The sequence below is a fragment of the Alligator mississippiensis genome, chromosome 3 (genome assembly GCF_030867095.1).
Source record: "Alligator mississippiensis isolate rAllMis1 chromosome 3, rAllMis1, whole genome shotgun sequence".
NCBI classification, from domain to species: Eukaryota; Metazoa; Chordata; order Crocodylia; family Alligatoridae; genus Alligator; species Alligator mississippiensis.
This window is the reverse complement of record NC_081826.1, coordinates 7,784,296-7,803,602: the sequence shown is the minus strand read 5'-3', so window position 1 is coordinate 7,803,602 and position 19,307 is coordinate 7,784,296. Positions and strand designations below refer to the sequence as shown.

The following is a 19,307-nucleotide window of genomic DNA, read 5'->3' as shown; positions in this document are numbered from 1 at the left end:
AGTTCTTTAAACGATAACTGGCTAGGTGCAGATGCATAAATGAAATAAGAACAGAAAGCCTACAGTCCTTATTGACGAGTCAGAAGAACAGAGGGATTTCTCATTAAAATAACCAAATGCTCATGTTAAATGCCCAAGTATCCAATATTACTGCTTAATGCTGCTACTACTTCAACTACTACAACGCAACCGTGACAGCCCATGATTCTGTAGTGATACAAATATAGCAAAACTGCTCCGACTTGAACCCTGTTTTGTTCAAGGGTCAAAGCTAGTGTCATTTAGCTAGCTTCCATTACTATAGGCTCAAGCAGACTCAACAGATCATAACATCAGCTACAAGCTCTCAAATAGCACCTCCTCCAATACTTTTTAAAGTAGCTAAAATGTAAATGTGTTCATAGCCTTACTGATGTGAATACTCCTAGTACAACCAGTGATTTCTTTTAAGTGATTATAACTATTAATGCAAATACCACTCACTTGAGAAGGATTTGTGGGACTGGATCTTTAATGCACAAATTTTAGTCCAGAAAGAGATATCTATATATGCAAAGTAACTGTTTGAAGAGGAACATGTAGGGACTACAACTAAGAACAGCGAGATGAAAGGAAAAGTTTTGGACTGTATAATAAGGTTTCACAACAGAGAGATGGAGCAACCAGCAAAGCCCAGAAGCATGGGAAACACCCATAGTAAAACACAGGCATAGCTACACCTAGATCATCCCCAACCAGTGGCTGTCCAACCTCTTCTTGAGCAGCTCCAGTGACGGTGAGTCTACAACTTCCCTAGGCATCTATTCCTATAGTAAAGAAGTTTTTCCAGATATGCAAAGTAGGTTTAGATTGCAACTTCAAGCCACAGGTCTACACCCTCCTCTCTACAGCATGAGAGAGGAGGTGGGTGCCTTTCCTCCCCTTTACAGCAGCCTTTCAAGTATCTGAAGACTGCAGTCATGTCCCCTGTTAAATACTGCTTCCTCAAGCTGAACATGCCCAGCTCCACCAACCTATCCTCATATGATTTGCTTTTCCAAGCCCTTGATCATCTTTGTCCACCTGTGAACCTTCTCTAACTTCTCCGTGTCTTTTTTTAAGACGCAGAGCCCAGAACTGCACACAGTACTCTAGACAAGGCCTACCCAGTGCTGAGTAGAGAGGCACTATCACCTCCCACATCTGCACCTAATGTTTCTATTGATGCATCTCAAAACCACATTTCCTTTTTGTGTGGCTGCATCATACTGCAATTTCATATTGAATCCACTGTCTACCAAGACTCCCAAATCCTTTTCCATAGTGCTGCCATCCTGCCCTGTTGTATTTATGTTTTTGATTATTCCTCCTGAGGTGTAGCACCTTGTATTTGTCTGCATTGCACTTTATCCTGCTAGTTCTAGCCCTAATTTCCAATCTGTTGAGATCCTGCTGAACTGCGCTCACATCCTCCAATGTGTTTGCAATCCTTCCCAGTTTGGTGTCATCTGCAAACTTGCTCAAGAAGCTTTCTATGCCAGCATCCAAATTAAGTCAAATAGTTCCAATCTGACTAAACCACTCATTGCCTTCTAAGCTCCGTATAGAGAATACACCGAGATGGAAATGCCCATTAATGTTGCTTTCTGAACAAAGAAGCTGGCCAGTCCTTCAGCCCAGGGGGGACAAACATCTGTCCTGCAGTGCTTCTCTCTGGCTGGATGAGCTGTCTCTGGATCTGGCCCACGGGGCTTCTAATCACAGCTCCAAAAGCTACTGTGCCGGTGCAGCCAGCCATGTTGCCCATGCCACAGAATTTCTGATTCTTGACCGCAGCTCAGCATGCAAATCAGTGGTGGGGCAGCAAGCCGTGTTAACCTGTGCATGGCGCCTGTGCTGACAAAGCAGCTCTGGCAGCTCCAGTGAGAAGCCACACAAGCTGAACTCAGCTTGCCAACTCATTTGAGTTTTACAACTCTACTTCAGCCCATGATATTTAACCCAAAGCCCACAAGTAGTTAGAGAAAAACAGATTTCTTCCCAGATGGTAAAAGATATTGATTAATCTACAGATAATGTAATTTAAATGGAAATGAGTGAATTAAAATTTATTTAAGTAAGAGGCAGCTTTGATACATGTAGGGGGATTCAGGCAATATGCTGGTCCTTGACAGGCAAATATTAAGAATATACCCGTTCATTTTTGTCTGTACAGAAGAGTCTCGTGTGATGCCTTTTCTGCACAACAATAAATGTAATTCCTGGCTGGTAGTCCTTTTCTAATTTAATGCATGCTTCTCTGATAGCCAACAGTTCATGATGGAGAACCTAAAACAAATTAACAAAAATGTGATCAATATGGACTGCAAAGATAAAATCAGCATTAAAATTACTTTTAAAAACTGCCATATCATTTGCATTTTGTCCCCTCTAAATCATGCCCTCCCAGTGCTGCCAATGAGGGAGAGATCTGCATACATAAACATGTGTAGGAAGAGACACTACAGGTTTCCCTTGATTTACGCGGTACATGCGTTCCTGGAGAACGGCGCATAAACTGAATTTGCATAAAGGGAACCCACTTTATAATGTAAGAACTAGGGATAGGTTCCCATGGCGGTGAGAGAGGGAGGGAGGAGTAAGGCTGGGACTAGGAAAGGGGCGGGGGTATGGGTGGCACTCCCGGAGATGCACAAGGCAGCCGAACAGAGGGAACAGAGCAGCGCTCATCCCAGCACTAGCTGCCTGCAGCTGCTGGGCTGCACCATGCCCCAAGCCCGCCAGGGCTCTGCCTGTCCCCATTCACCCCAGCTCCTGCTGCAGCTGCCCTGGGAGTGGTGGATGCCAGCTCCCTGTAGCTGCTTCACTGTGCCCTGCTGCAGGCAGCTGATGTCAGCTGCTCCCAGGGCTGCTCCACCACAGGCTGGTGTGTGTGGATGAGTAGAGCCCCAGGCGGTGCGGGGCATGGCACTCACCCCAGCTCCAGCTGTAGTGGCCCTGGGAGCAGCCAACACCAGCTGCCTGTACCAGGGCACAGTGCAGCCCAGCAGCTACAAGCAGCTGGCATCGGCTGCTCCCGAGGCAGCTGCAGCAGGAGCTGGGGTGAGTGGGGATAGGCGGAGCCCTGGGGGGTTCGGGGCACAGCATGGTGAAGCGCAGCAGCTGCAGGTCGCTGGCACCGGCTGCTCCCAAGGCTGCGGCAGCTGGGGCGAGTGAGGCCACAGCCCTTCCCCAAAAGCAGGTAAGTCTGTGGGGGGAGGGGAGTGTTGGGGCAGTGCATCCATGCTGATTGCATAAGAGTGAATTTACCTCGCATATAACAAATTATGGGTCTAAATATGCTCATCACATAAGAGCAAATTTACACATAAAGAACCCGCATTAAAATCGAGGGAAACCTGTAAATCTTTCACTTTGTGAAAATAAATCATGTGTCAGGTCCTTGAAGCAAGACCCAATGGGCCACTAACGTATCAGTAAAGCTCCAAACACAATGCCTACATTATAAAAATATTGTGGCATGCAACCTATTATTAATGGACAGATAAAAAGGCACAACTGAGTGGTCTATTGAACAGACTACAACCTGAATGTTTTTCAGAGTAGGAAATTAAATATAAAATACTTAATGTTTGCACTTGTCCCCAGTTCTGAGTGCAGTGTGCCAGGGAATAGAGAGCAAGTTGCAATGAATTCTTATTAAAACATGGTAATATGAGAGCTGATACAATCTGGAATTTCTAAAAATGAAAATATCTTAATGATGAAAGAAAATATCAAAGTTATTTATTGACATGCAGGCATCAAATTCATACAAAGCTGGACATTAGGAATGGGATTTGGCATGACCACAAAAACTGCAGAAAGGGGATTAAAAGCTAAACAAACTTCAAACTGAATGGCATTATACAATTTATTGTGAAGCCCTTTTTGTAAAGGAGCAGTTAAGATCCTGAAAGCTGGGAGGACACTTTTTCTGCACTGTTTGGCTGATGCCCGAGACCTATTAGGAGGAAAAACATTACTCATCCTAACTCCAATTTAACAAAGGATTCCATCAGAAAGTTTCAAATGTCAAAAATATTAACCTGTTGAAACTGCCCCTCAGAAACGCCATCTCTGTAGAAAATAATGCGAGTTGGTTTAAATCTGGTTGATTTGTAGAACTGAATAAGTAACTCCCTGACCATGGCAGCCAAATCCTGGATGATTTCTTGACGGTGTTGCTGGACACGAACAGTGGCACAGTATCGATTAGGGTGAGCATCCATACTACCAACGACCTGTTTAAATATACCATGCTTAAGACCAAACTGGTAAAGAGCATTTTCTTTCAACTTACTTTAAAAACGAATATTTAAAACACACAAAGATCTGATTATCTCAGTGAATTACTTTACAATCTATGCAGTCCATAAAGAAAAAGATCAATACAAAGTTTATTTTACAAGAAGTGTACAGCATTTAATAGTCTACCTATAACTCTATATAATGCTACAACAAGGGTTTTGCAATGACATTTTTTTAAGTCTGTACTTCACCTAGATTTCAAGGAAAAAAAAGACTTCACAACTGGTTCATACCACAAGGATGCTGCTGGATCCCTGGTTCTTTCCTGACTCATGTGGTCTCTGTGCCCAGGAGCCTGTACTGCCCAACCCTCATTTGCATTTGTCTGGCTGATGACCAGGGATCTGTGTTCTCCATTTGCTGCAGAAAAGTGCAAATTTTTCTCCTTTAAAGGAGAAGAATGAGGATTTTTCTCTTTTAAAGGAGAAAAATCACAGCTTTCTCCTTTACAGGAGAAAAATGTGGGAAACTGCAGGTCTGCCCTGGTGCGAGTGGGTGGGCCTTGGCCCCAAGTGGAGCACCTCGGGGGCAGCTGCAGGCTGGATCTAGTCAGCTGGTGGGCCAGATCCGGCTCACGGGCTGTATTTTGCCCACTCACAGGGGTTGATCCATTATGGTACTTCTTATGTTCTTACAAGATCTGCCAGGGGCCTAAGATACAATCGCCTGTGTCACTCAGTCATCTAGCTCGCAAATGACAGTGCATTAATTATCTTGAAAAACCACTTGTAGGTTACTGTTATCTCTGAATGCAGCAGCTTCTCTGTGACGGATTACAGGGAGCTCATTATACCAACAACTGGCTGCCTCTTTGCTTCTGGGGGCAGTTCAAAACGCTGACTGGAATGAGACCCCCCAGTGCCAGGAGACTGCTAATGCACTTAAGCCAGGGGTATGTATGTTCACACACCTGAGGGAGGGGAACATCATGGAGATATTTGGGTAGCCCCTACTGTACAGTTGCAGGGGAACCCAGGAAAGAGGAGAGTGAAGGCCCAGCAGTGAAACATTCATATGTAATATGTCTTATCTACACACTGCATAGACTTCTGTGAAGCCTTAAAATGTGCATATTTGAGAAATGGTTTGGCCTTCTGAATACAAACCGCCAGCCCTAGCCCACTTCCAGCAAAGGATGCAACTGAAGGAAAACTCCCCCTGCCTGTTTTGGTGCATGTTGCTTTGCCGGAGAATATCATGCAACTCAAGGTGAATAATGAATACACAGACTGCCCAGCGAGGATCGGGGCAAAATATAAAATACATCCTGGACTAGAGACATTCAGCTAGGCTGGCCACGTGCACTTCCAGGTTGCTTTATTCCTCATATGGCAGGTAAGAAGGACAGTAAATTTCACAAAAATGCACAATACGGAGATTCTTACTGGCAATTTACAAATGCTATAGCACTGTGAATTAACGGGATATAACACTCAGTGGATTATAATGTTGCTATCAGCCTGAAAAAGCTCCTGGAAACCCCCCCCCAAACTTATTTATATAAGGTATTAGAGTAATTTTCAATCAGTAAGCTCTCACACAACATGAAACAATTATTACCAGAGAAAATTCTCCAGAACAAGTTTCTGGAGATTATGTAGTTAAATAGTGTTTAACATTATAACTGGGGTACCAGATTTACAGGCTACTCTTATATAACTGCTTAGAAAAACCCAAACAAACAACCAAAAAAAACCCCAAACAGATTTAAATTAAATGACTGAAAGTCAAGACTACTACACAATTTACTCACTGCAGCAATGGAAGGCTTTTTTCCATCTCCAGCTGGTGGATGAGTGACATCTGCGCCAAGGAATATAACAGGCTGCTGAAACACTGGTGGCCTAATGAAGAGAAAGTAAATGTTGGAACAAAAGGTATACATAACATTGGGAAAAAAATTTATATAAGTGGCAATTGAGGAATCCTAGCCATCCCTGTCATGCAGGAATGCACCATCTGTTTAGCATGATTGTTGTTAACTGTTTGTATTCTGGTAGCATCCTGACCCTGATCAGAGTCCCTTTCTGTTAGCTGCTGCACAGACATGAAGGGCCAAGTTTTTAAAGCAGTAGGCTCCTAGTGCTCATTGATTTTCATGGGAATCGGGCATCTAAATACCTTTAAAAATCTGAGGCAAAGGGCATACAATCTACTTTCACTAAAGTGACCTAAGAAGGTGAAAATTGTACCTCCATACTTCTTATAGCATCTGAAAGCAGGTTACATTTTGGTACTCTGCACATCTTAACTTCCTCTAAAGAAAACAACGTATGTGCTATTAGAAACAGAGGTGAGCAACATATAGCCCTGTGGGTTGGATCAGGCCCATGGAGCTGGGGGGTGGGGTGCTTTGCCCATGCAATGCTGGGTGGGCTTTGTATATGCTGTGGATGGGCGGTGGTTGCATAGCCCTGCTGCACCGCAGGCAGGCAGGCAGGGGAGGGGAGTTGTATATACTGGCACTGTGCTATGTGTGGGCAGCCAGGGGACTTTACGTGCCAGCACAACCAGGTAGCAGTGGCAGTAGTGGGCTGGGCGCATTGGCTCAGCTCCAAAACCTTGCCGACCTTTGTGTTAAGAGCATTAAAAAACTGAATATTCTGGTTTAAACTAAAAAAGCCTGAGTTCATCAGAAACTCTACAGGGATTTTTTTAAAGTAATTTTTAATTAAGGACCTCCCTAAATATTTGTATTTGGAATTTTTAGCTACATCAGGTCTGTTTGAAAGCTGATATTCTAAAAGGCAATAAAGTGTACTGAAATACCATCACAGAGAGACTAAATTTCTCCTCCTCCTAATGTGATACTTTCTTTTAGCTTCCTCAGAAGAAGTAGCTACAAAATGTACACAACTATTACTTTTCAAAATTTAATTTCTCAGGTATTTCAGAGTGTTTCTTCAGGAAGTGATGCCATGATATGGTCATTTTAAACACTCTTTACAATTCAGAATGTTTTTGGATACCAGTAAATGATACCCAATTAACAGTAACTCTACAATCAACACCAAAACTCCACCTTTTCAGAACTTCACTATTTTGACGGGAATTTTGGGGGGCCTCTGTGGTTAGTTATACTTTCATAAGAGGACGGTTTATCAAAAGAACAAGTAGAATTCTTATTTTTTTGGGTGCGTCATATCACAGGTGGGTGGCAGTTGATTGGATGGAAGAACACGCCATTCAAATTAAAACATCCTACTTCTTAGGAACAGACAGATATTTCTGGGTAGAAAATGACTGTTCAGAAATACTGGTGTGCTTTTAAAAAGTAAAGTTGAGACTCCTCGCATGAAAAGCCTGTATTTCCTCTTACTATGAAGTCACCATAGAATTTTGCAGAAAAGCTCAAACTGGGGAAAAATATTTAACCGCTAGCAAGTATTTATAAAGCTTGTGTTTCATGAAATGCATAGCCTGCCCCAGGCAATTGTTTTTACATTTTTACTAACATTGTAGTAAACATTTTTACTACAATGTTATGCGGATGTAATGCTTCTTCCAACTGTCCACAATTATGCTAGGTACAGACATTCAAAAAGCCCGAGGTGGAGTTGATCTATGTTACACAGTTTTCTGTAGGCAGCATAGTTTAGATGGGTAGCAGACAGAACACACGTTTGCCCTTTGGTGAGAGGGGAAAATCTTAGACCAGGTTTCGCCATTTTTAAACCAATCCGTGCGCTGAATTTCTGTTCTGTTACGGGTATAGACTGGTTTCTGATCACCTGTACCAGTAAAAAAGTGTATTGTCTGCATTTGGCCGTAGTGCAGTAAATGCACTTTACAATGTGAAGGAAAAATGCTTCTCCTCTGAGCAGCATATTTTCTAAGTGCTCGCTGCTGTATTACTTTTCAGCAACTGCTCTCCGATTGCCTTCAGCTTGGTCAAGTAGAAGTTTGCTTATCTCTGTGAAGCAGCATGTTGACTTTCTGAAAGCACAGCTAAGTCAGAAATAGCTGCCATTTTGTTTTGAGAATGGAAATGCAAGGACTAAAAGTGGCATTTTTATTTATTTATTTATTTTTACAGACATACACTCTCACTAAAGCTATTTTGTATTATAGTTTTATCCGTGATAGTACTCCACATGCTACACAGTTAGACCAGAACGGCTGAGTATCACCGCGCTTCATTTTCCACCGAAAGATCTGTTCGCACAGTTCTAATTAAAGAATATTTATTAGGTGATGATGCATGAGCCAGAAAGAACGCTGAATTTCAGATTCCAATTAGTTTGCAGGCCTGACGGTTTAAAAATAGGCTTTTTTTTCCTGAGTCAAACGGATTTAGAAGTCATTGACATACAAAGACAGAGTCCCAGAAAAACACTTCTACAAAGTCACTTTTCAAGAGCTATACTTATGCTGAAAGCTGTTACCAGGGCATCACTCTGAGAACTAAATCTGGGGAAAAATATTTGTAAGTAAAAATAAAATATTTTTGCTTCTTTTCTTCCAGATGCTAAAATAAATGCCTTGTAGCTGCATGTGAAGCACTTTGTAGATTATAACACCAAAATGAATTATCTTGCCTGAACTCCTGAACCCAAGGGATCTGAACATAATACACAGAGGGAAGCAGAGGCAAAGAGGCTGGAGATGGGAAGGTTCACGATCCCACTGAAAATCAGTTATAATGCAGGTACCGCAAAAATAGTCCCACACCTTCCAAGCCTATGCCTCATCCACTGAGTTACTGCTGTCCATCTAAGGATATCAAGCGAACGGCAAGCAATGAAAACAAAACCAGCTCAGCTCAGCTCAGCGGCAGCAGTGAAAGTTTACATATGGGGGCAAATCCAAAGAGGGTGCAGGAGCCTGGTCACACTCCGCTTTGGCTGTGTTCCACGTGCTGCAGCGAGCTCTCAGAGCTCACCATCATGTCAGCGCAGCTCCGGATGTGGGAGCAAGATACATGAGCTCTACAGCACAGGGTCTGCCTGGAGTTCCTGCTTTTCAGCTCTGGAGCCTGCTGCTGTTTTGCTTTTCCCCTCCCCAAATTCAGCAACAGAGGAAAAGGAGGGGATGCGTGGTGACAACAGCAGCAGCAACTCCTGCTTTCACTGTGGGAGGGGGAAGTGGCTTTGATTGTATCGTGTGCCACACAGCTACAACCCCGTCACCATGATCCTGGACCTGCTCCTGTTTATACAGGTACAAACGATACGTGAAGTCTGCAAATACAGTATGTATAGAGCCACTTCCCTGCAGCCTTTATAGTTTAAGTTTTAAATGACTAGTAGAAATAATGGTTCTGGTTCCAAAGTGACGATACAGATCAGAGCTTCCCTAAAGGTCACTGGAGTTCAGATTTTGGTTCTCTACCAAAGACCTACTGTAATAGTAGACAGCATTCACATTTTTCCTCTGGTAAGGCCACTCAGGAGTTCACAGCCACAGTAAAAGCTCCTTAAGAAATTTCCCATATGGAACTGCCTTCACACACACCCAAGCTGTAAGCTAAGTGAGGCACACTGATTTGCCTGCGTTTATGCTACAGCTGGCTACTACAATCCCAGTAGGAGACTGCAAAAAGTTCTAGCGCGAGATTCCTTGGAATGAACCTCTTATTTCAGTTTCCAACACACATGTTGTTCTCTCTCTCCCCCTCTTTAAAACAAATGAACAGTGAGATGCAAACTGCTGAAACAAGCAACCCTGATCCCAATGGCCACGTCCAAATGTGCAGGGGAGTGTTTTTAAAGTTGGATAAAAATGCAGGAGAAAAATGGCTATTTTAACATAAAACGTTCCCCTTAAAAAACAAAAATGGATAACTTACCTTCCCTGTGGCAGTAAAATGTTATTTACGCCTCCTAATTTGACGTTGATCTTTAAACAAAGATTGGACAAAGTTTGCGGTGTTGTTCTTTGCACATTTTTCATCTGAACACACTGGGTAGCCATCCCCAGTACAGTATCACCAACACGCTTTACTTCCGCTACCAAGTCAAAAAAGAAAATAAAAACTAATCAAATATTTAAATACAAGTATTTAATACATTAAGTGGCACTCTTTCTGGCATGATCACCTGCCCCAAAGGCTATAAACATCTGTCCTGGGAGAAACCATTTTATCCCGGGAGAAAGTGCAATAGTTCAAATAACCATGTCTGTTGTACAGGAAGAAACCCTAACAATGTTCACAGGACAATAATTGCTAACAGTTTGTCCTGGGACATTGCAAAGTCTGTCTGAACAGTTGTCCTGGGATTGCATCGGTGAATCAATGGCCAAAAATGGTGATGTGTATTACACCAATCCATGATATTTGTGTTCTGGGGCAAACACAGGCAAAACCTGTCCTAGGACAAATGCAATGTCAGTTCCTAGCCTAGGTAATTTATTAATGTAATTAGTTTAAACATATTTACCCATGCTGTTTTTGAATTTTCTAACTGCTTCCTGCTGAAGAGACAGTTTAACAGGATCCTAAGTATAATGGCATATTTATCATTCTAATCACTTTATTTTATACTGTTACCTCAACTTTAGAACAGTATAGAGGCACTGACTGTCACCCCAAAGTTAACGTTCTATTTTGAAAATTAAGGGGCATAAAATTCCTGTTCTGTTCTACGTGTAGGTGACCACTCAGTGACAAATTTCATATAAAGTTAGAAAACATCAAGGGCCTAAAAGAGATGTTTATTTAGGCCTGTGTAACAAAGTTTACTAGTAAGCATTTAAGTATTTGGCACTGCATGAAGTCAGCTTTTAAAATTTTATTGCGACCATTTATATTTAAAACAATGCTGGGGATCTAAAGAAGAATTTATGTTGAGCAGATACATTACACGTGTAATGTAAGTGAAATATTTAGGATTAGTGATCCTTTTTTTTTTTTTTTTTCTTTTTTACTGTTAAACACCAGGGGCTAGTATAGGAAGTGCAATAAATACGACAAGTGGCATTCATTCAGCCACAAATGAGTACGTTCTCTTCCAAGGTTATTGATTCATTAGATTAAAATTTGTTCCCTGTAACTAAAATGCATCGTTTAACAGACTGGAACATAACATTTCTCCAGAGACACTCACAAGTCCCTCTTAAAATAGCTAACAACTCTTATTCTCACTATGACAGATGCAGAAGCTGCCCATGGTTAAGATGATCGCCATTCCCTTCCAGCCTTTGCAGTAAAAATTCAGGCTGCAAGTTAACTACTGGATTACTAATCCCAATGGGAAGCAAGCCAAACTGCCCACTGGAAAAAATCCTGGAAGTCCTCCTGTGCTAGGTAAGAAGGGACACCAAGTAGATTATGGAAGTAGAACAGACCAGTGCCTCCTCTTCCAGCAGTTAAGGGAGATTAAGAGGCATCCCTTCCCAGTATCAGAGGAACAACATGGGAGTTTGTGTACTCAAAATAATTTCTAACTTGAAACGGTAACAGTAATTTGGAATCGGCAGTCTCCTTGAGAGGCTCAAATAAATAAGAGGGAGATCCAATTATTATGCTCCTTCCTCTTTATTGGTCCTTGTTTCTTTACAGATCACTCCATTCCAGCTGGCTTTATTTAGAATTAGGGAAAGTAAGGAGTTCAATTTTTGCAAGATCAAATAAAGCAACTGATACACTGGACAGGATGAAGGGGGACAGGCCATCTTAGTGTATTTTGTTAAATGTGCCATCAGCATAAAGACTGCAACTGAAACCGTAGAAAAATACGGATAAAGTTGCCCTATGACAAGGTATAAATTGAGAAAAGGAGATGGTTGAGATAGGAGGCTTTGACAGAAAGAAGGAGAATGCATCTACCAGAAGTGATGGAAAGTTCACAGCGGTAGGAAGAGGAAGATCAAGTATGTCCTGCTCACCTGAAGCAGAATACACACGTACTCTGCAAACAGTACTGTTCTCAGTTTACTCCCGAGTGCAAATCAAGTTGCTGGTTTTGATCTATGAAATCCACATATGCTTTCTGTCCTGGCTATTTAGACTTTTTTTAAACTTTAATGTGCTGCAGTGAATAACTGGGGGGGAGAAGGGTGGAGGGGAGAGAAGCACAGTCAGATTCCAAATCTGCTTGTTAACTCTAATAAGCCTGATCTTGGCAGAAAGCAACCTCTTTGCTCAGCTCTCGCAGGAGGCTCGAGGCTTGAGCAGGCAGAATTTTTGGAGAGCTGCAGACAGTTGAGTACTTGTCCATTTTTATTATTTGCATAGGCTTTTGGCTGACTGAAGGTACAGACAGAGATTCTGATGATTGAAATGTTAATCAATTGTAAGCAAAGAAGAAAGAAAATAAAGCTTTGCTTTTAGAGGTGGTCTTGAGTTTTCTGACTTACAGAATGTGCTTCAGTGATAGCCGGCATATTAATGGAGAAAATAGGTATAAAATAAAGAAATGGATAAAAATTCAGGATAAAGTTCAGGCTAAAGAGCAGGAAAGAGACAAAACTTTATGTCCATAAATCTTTATGACATTTTATCCAAGTGCTTTCAAAATTTTTGGCATCCTAGTCTTTCATAAAACATGTAATTTCACACACACACACTCTGTGCCTAGCCTCCTCCCTCACCCCCACCTCCAAATCAACTTGCACTTACCATAAACTGGAGTCTTCCCTGGCAAAATAACTACAACAAGCTGTAACCCGGCATAGGTGTTCTTCAAATGTCTGAACATGGGTTCCACACTATCTGCTCCCTGGGCATATTTGCAAAAACATGGCTGCCCCTGGATTGGCATTCCTGCATCTCTTGATATCTTCCTCAGTTGTTCTGTAAAAGACCTAAAATGCAGACACATTAAGTTAGCACAAAGGAACAGAGAATGCAGTTCTGTTCTCAGCTATGTTGGTAAAGGCCTATTGTTGTCAATGATGTTAACTTGTATACAACAGCAACATTTGGCCGAGCAGAATGGCATTAGGGGGGCTGGGCTTAGCCCAGGGCAGTGGCAGTGGCGGTGATGGGTAAGCAAAACTATAGTCCATCTGGAGGGTCTTTGTACTGGTGTCGCTTCTTCCTTCAAATAAAGCCAAATAAGAAATGTCAGTCTTCTCCACTGGGTTCACATCAGGAGCTGAGCCACTCTTAAAACCAAGCCTCCCATCTCCTCCTCCTTGTAGGTCTTCGGCTTATCTGCATCCTGGACAGGCTCCTGCAGTATCCATTAAGTTCTGAGATGAATCACTCAGTTCAGGCCAGACACTTGATGGGGACAGACCCATTCCTTGGGACCTATCTCTTGCAGTCATGACTTAAAACCACTGCTGCTCCTCTTGCTTCCTCCATGGCTGCAGTTGGAGTTGTAGCTGCAGGTGCTGCAGCTCACCTGGCTACTTCACCAGGGCTTCAGGCATTATAGTTCTCCAGGGAATTTGTCCTTGGAGAGAGTGGAAAACTGACTATACCCATATCCATCAGGAACCCAAGCTCTGCTTCTCAGTCTGGCATCTTTTTTAGATGAAGCAAGCATTCTCATTTAGCCATGAAATGATTTATTTTTAATTATTTTCTTCCCTGTTGCATTGTGAATGACATGCAAAAACAGAACGGGGAAACTGACTAAGCAAAGTACTCTCAGGTACAAAAACCAACTAATTGGGGGGGAAAATTCCCTTTATATCTTTCAGATTTGAACAGTGTTTTAACTGTAGCTAACAGAAAGTGAGGCATAAATTTGAATTTTTAAGCTAACCAAGTATTTTTAAATAGGTTCAATGCAGATACAGACTCTTTGAAAAATGCTCAGTTAAGTACTTACTTCACCATCTCATTTCAACTGTCTTCTTTACCTTTTGTTAGTTTCTACTGCATAGTAATCAGGACAGACACTGCCATACCCAGTGATGGATAAACTGCTTTTGAAGTTGAGGATTTTATGATACTAGTAGAGGAGGAGAAAAACAACCTACCAAAGCCGTACTAGGTTCTACACCATTTCAAATATAATATTCAACATTTGTGAGCAAGAAAAAAAATCAAATCAAATCCTGTAGCTGGCAGCATCTAAAAGGTGGTGGGGGAGGGAGAGTATAACAAAGAAAGTTTTTCAATAAAGAATTACAAAACACTGTTATAAAAAGTATAAAAACAATAATATTTCTACATGACCCATGAGTTTTGAAACCATTATGTTAAATAAAATCTATGAAGAAGAAACACACTTACTTAAGATGAACTTCAGTGCATTGGCGTTGGGGAGCAAAGCAGGCAATTGCCCAAACCTTGATTTCAATTCCAGTGTGAAACTGTTTATTCCTCATATCCCAGACTCCTTGAACTGGGGTAGCAATTGCTTTATTCTAGAAAAAAGTAAAGAAATGGGAGATAGTTCATGTTAACAACAAAAATTAATAATCCTTCTGCCCCTTTTTCATTCCAAAAACAAGGCTATCCTTAGTCTGAAATCTCTCAGAAATTTAGGCAGAAGGCGAGGCATGGTGCTATTTAAAGACTAACTGGTTCAGAAGCGGCCATAGACGACAAACTACTTCATCATGTAGCATCTGACGAAGAAGGCTGTCACTTACAAAAGCTTTTCTGAACCAGTTCGTCTTTAAAAGGTGCCACCATACCATGCTTTCTGCCGGTCTTTGGACAAAACACAGCTAGTAACCTCTCTCAGAAATGGTGATGTATACATTTTATTTCAGTCTTACAAATATCATTATCCATCCTATCACTATAGCAACATACCTCCAATATGCAAGTCCGGCCAGCTGGGAAACTAAAGCTTTAGAGACAATTCAATTTAATATTTAAATTGTAATTTTTTGTTCATATGTAAATCCCTTCATGTGTAACTTATACAAAACAATTAGAGTTTGTGAGGGCAGCAGGTGAGAAGAGTAATAACCTTTGGTAAAAAAGTCTGAATTTCTATAGTTCCCAAGAGCTTAGTGAACTTCCTAAGAATTTACTTATCCTTACAACTGCCAAAACAGACAAAAATAATATCCAGATTTTACACATTGGTAAACAGAGGCATGTAGAGGTTCAATGATTTGTGCAAGGTTACAGAAAAAAAAATATCTATGAAAGGTGAGAAGAGATCCTGGTTTCTGAATTATAGACCTGCATAGCATTCTCTTTCATTCCCTGGCTCAGACATCTCTGTGAATCACCTACAAGCAGGAGTACGAAACTCATCCGGTCCTGCAGGCCAGATGAGTAGCACATGGCCAGTCCATGGGCCGGATTGCGCATATGCACCATCCCCTTTCCTGTATGTTGAATCAAGTGTCCACAGAGCTCACTCCAGGACCTAGGTTCCCTGTGGTATCCACTCCAGGACCCATGCTGCACACGATGGCCACCCCAAGGTGCATATGCAGCACAGATGCTGGACTGGCTGGAGCATGCACTGTGAGACAAGTGCTAGGCCCTGTATGCAGGGGCAGTCCCACATGCATCGTGTGCAACCTGTGAGTCTACTCCAAGACCTAAAGCAGCACCAGGGACTGGATGACAGGGCCCTGTGGGCGGGATCCAGCCATTGGGCCATGCCTTTGATACCCCTGACCTCCAGGATCGCTAGTTATATAAGCAAGAGAAGAAGAAAAAAATTAAACTCAATCTGAAACTGGAAATTCCCTTATAGGTATTTAGTGTTCTGGAGGTGTGATGGGTTTGGTGCTTATCTGTGCATCTGCCCTAGTATTTACGGAAGAAGATGACAGTTTGAGGACACTCTCACCCCTGGAGTTAACTCCATATTTCCAGATGCAGATTGGTGGTACAGGCTTTTTCTCAAGCCTGCACTGAAAACCTATGAAGTTGTGAGAAATGACACAGTAGAGGACTCTTGGAGAAATCTAGTGTAATTTAAACTGTGCCTGCAAATATTCTAATATAAAGAGGTCATTCTATAAACTAATTTTCTGAAGACTGGAAATAAGATGATACCACAGGGGGACCAACCAATTTGGATCAGGATCTGCCTCACCCACCTCACTGGGTCTCTAGTTTGAATATGCAGAATCATAAGCTTGTGGCAGAGATATTAGATTAAGGGAGAAGAAACATATTGCCTTTTCAGACTTTTCTACACTACATACACTATAAAACTTTCATATACTCACTAATTTTGTGAGAGTAGCACAAAGGGACTATGCATTCTTAACAGGTATCTTTTTGGTGCTACCAGAATACAAACAATTTTCAGGGCTGATATCCATTCATAACCACTCAAAAGGATCTGACAGGTCTGAAAGTCAGAACCCAGGGATCATACAATGGGTACCAAAAATCAGAGGAAACAAAAAACCAAAGCCATTCTTAAAAAACTTCTGCCTGAGTTTCTATATCTATGAAATGGGGATAACCAGTAATATACTTCCAGGCTAGTGGCTGGGAGGAGGAAAGGGAGAAGCAGAGGAGAAATGGGTGCTGATTCGGGGGGGTGGGGGGTGTCAGTCAGTGGAGAGCGGGAACACCAAAATGGCAAGTCCCAATGGAGCCCCCACTACAATGGCAGCAGCCTGATGAGGGAGCCTGTGTTGCCGTGGCAGAAACCCACACCACTACTACAGCCCCTACTCAAGGAGGTAAGGACTTGACACCCTTCCTCTCTCCCCCAATTGCTGAGGGTGCCAAATAATGAAATTATCCCCGCAGGGATTAAATTTACTCATCTAGCATGGATTACAACTAGATCATGTATATGAAGGCTTTGAAGGAAATAAATGTTCAGTGACAAGTCCTATGGAACTACTATATCCATTCATGCCATTATATCCCACATCAAACATCAGTATAATTACTTTAATCACATGTCTGTTTACATACCCTGCCTCCATAAAGGATTGAAGGAGGTTGCAGGACTCTACCAGTCACATCAGTCATTTCATCTTTGACCATTATTCCAAATTCACGAACATAAGGATCAGTATTAAAACTTGCACTTCGCATCTAAAATAGACATAAATAAATAAATATTCCAACAGGCAAAACAGGGCTTCTCATGTGATCCAATTTTTTCCAAAGCATCACCTTATTGCTGGTACCTAACTTGAGCTACTGAGAGCTAAATTTGAGTGATGACAAGTATTTACAGAGCCCATTAGCTCCCCATGGAGATGTGGATTTTTACTACCCATGAAAATTTGGCCCTGGATATCCAGAACAGCCCCCCCCCAAAGAAAATCAGAGGCCCACTTTGCAGATAGTATAAATACTTTTAAGTAACTTGCAATGAAGCAAATGTTATTTTAATCAATGGTAAAATAACTCTTAGTAACTACAAGAGAAAAACTGCGTTCTACACTTTGCATTTCTGTTCTCACCACACACTTACCAATTTGCTTATCTCTTCTTGGCGGTCAGGTGCTGATCTTGCTGTTGCACGTATCATAGTGGAAGTTTGATTGTCTGTCAGTTTCTTTATACACCTCTGTCCTGCCACTATGTTGCACACCTATGATAAGCCCACACAAATTCAATTTAAAACATACAAAAGGCATGTTAACTTTTTTTCCTCTGTTTATGCACGCAATGCTAAATAGCATGACGGCTGCAGACACAAAATCCTAAAACATTTTAACTCATTTCTCTTTCAAAAGCATAGTATTTATATGAAAGTTTGCCTGCCTCAAGAGGAAGGTATGTGTGTTTCTGCTCTTGTCCAACTTGTAAACATGGAAGATGAGGATAGCGCAGAACCAGCTTGTGCCTATCCTTAAAATACTGAGCCACAGTGCATTCAACTGTCTGTCCATTCTCCTGCTGAAGTGGGAATCTGTAGAAAACCAAACATGAAAACAAGCCATTATTTTGTATACAACATTTCTGTGTAATGAAATCTGGCACAACGCAATGTAGCCCACAGGGAAAGGTTACATAAAATAAAACCCCATGATAGCAAGCATATGGGTTTTGGAGGGAGGGGAGGAGAGCAGAGAATGAAAATGAAACTTGTTTGGCCTCCAAATGCAAAAAGAACCCCCTCGCGCACCTCAATATCCACTTTTCAGTGGAGAGATTGGCAGGAACTTGAACACCTGCAATGAAATTCTCTAATTTTGTACTTCCCATTAAAAGAGAACAACTTGGAGAGCTCTATTCCAGACACTAGCGTACCTCTTTTAAAGGAGACCCAAAATAGACTGTGTGTTGCAGTGGTGCTCAACCTTTTTGCCTGGCAGGCCAGGTGAGCAGTGCCCAGTCCATCCACAGGCTGAACCCAGTAGGTGGTCCCAATCTGGTACCTGGGAAAGGGGGTGGTAGGGCCCCATCCGGCTGCCTGGAGGGAGTAGCCCAGCCACAATCTAGCAATGAGGTGGAGTGGGACTTGGCTTGGCCCTAACCCAGCCCTGCAGGAGGGCAAGAGGGGTTGGCTTGGCCCCGATCCAGCCCCATGAGGGGAAGGAGGCATGGCTTGCCCCTATCTGGCTGTGCAAGGGGAGGGAGTGTACCCTAGCTCTGATCTGCTACCCTAGACTTGGGAATTTGGCAGTACTGATTGTCACTGTTACCCTGCCACAACGTGCATCTTTGTTGTCTGTGTGCCCATGTCACGCAAAACAGTGGATCTACTATAAAATCTAATACTGGAGGAGATAACAGCAAAGCAATCAAATTAAAAAGCTCTTCATAAAGCTATATATTGTTAGATTAAATACATTAGAAGATGCTGGTCCTGCAAGTTTCACGTATTTGTGAAATGTTTTTAAGAAACTTCTCTGCCAAGAGATGGAATTACATCTCATGAAAGCAAACAGAGTCCTTCACAAATCAAAAATTTAGGCATTTTACTGTTAAGAAATAAGTGTGCCATATACGATTTAGTTCTCCAAGACCCCAACGAGGTTTAAGGTGTGCTGCTTTAAAATGACAAATTAACTTACCATTTATCACATCATTATTTTTTTTTTAGAAGACAATAGTCAATACCAACAGTTAATTGGTATCAATACCAACAGCTGATTAATCCATTCATTGACTTGTCTTGTCTATTTAGACTAGTTACACAGTGCATCATCATCAAATAAGAAAAAAGAAGAGGTCCATACAGTTAACT

At 41.9% G+C, this 19,307-nt stretch overlaps 1 protein-coding gene across 2 annotated transcripts in view; it reads right to left on the bottom strand.

The window, feature by feature from the left end:
* The window catches only part of AGO2 (argonaute RISC catalytic component 2), an 87,338-nt gene that overhangs the window by 19,203 nt on the left and 48,828 nt on the right, over nt 1-19,307 (bottom strand). For both annotated transcript variants that reach the window (XM_059723708.1, XM_059723709.1), the window contains exons 8-16: nt 17,879-18,026; nt 17,586-17,705; nt 17,078-17,200; nt 14,459-14,592; nt 12,890-13,074; nt 10,118-10,277; nt 6,083-6,173; nt 4,068-4,262; nt 2,173-2,307 (exon numbers count right to left, since the gene is read on the bottom strand). In XM_059723708.1, the coding sequence (XP_059579691.1) occupies nt 2,173-2,307; nt 4,068-4,262; nt 6,083-6,173; nt 10,118-10,277; nt 12,890-13,074; nt 14,459-14,592; nt 17,078-17,200; nt 17,586-17,705; nt 17,879-18,026 (1,291 nt within the window). The remainder of the gene's footprint in view (nt 1-2,172; nt 2,308-4,067; nt 4,263-6,082; nt 6,174-10,117; nt 10,278-12,889; nt 13,075-14,458; nt 14,593-17,077; nt 17,201-17,585; nt 17,706-17,878; nt 18,027-19,307) is intronic.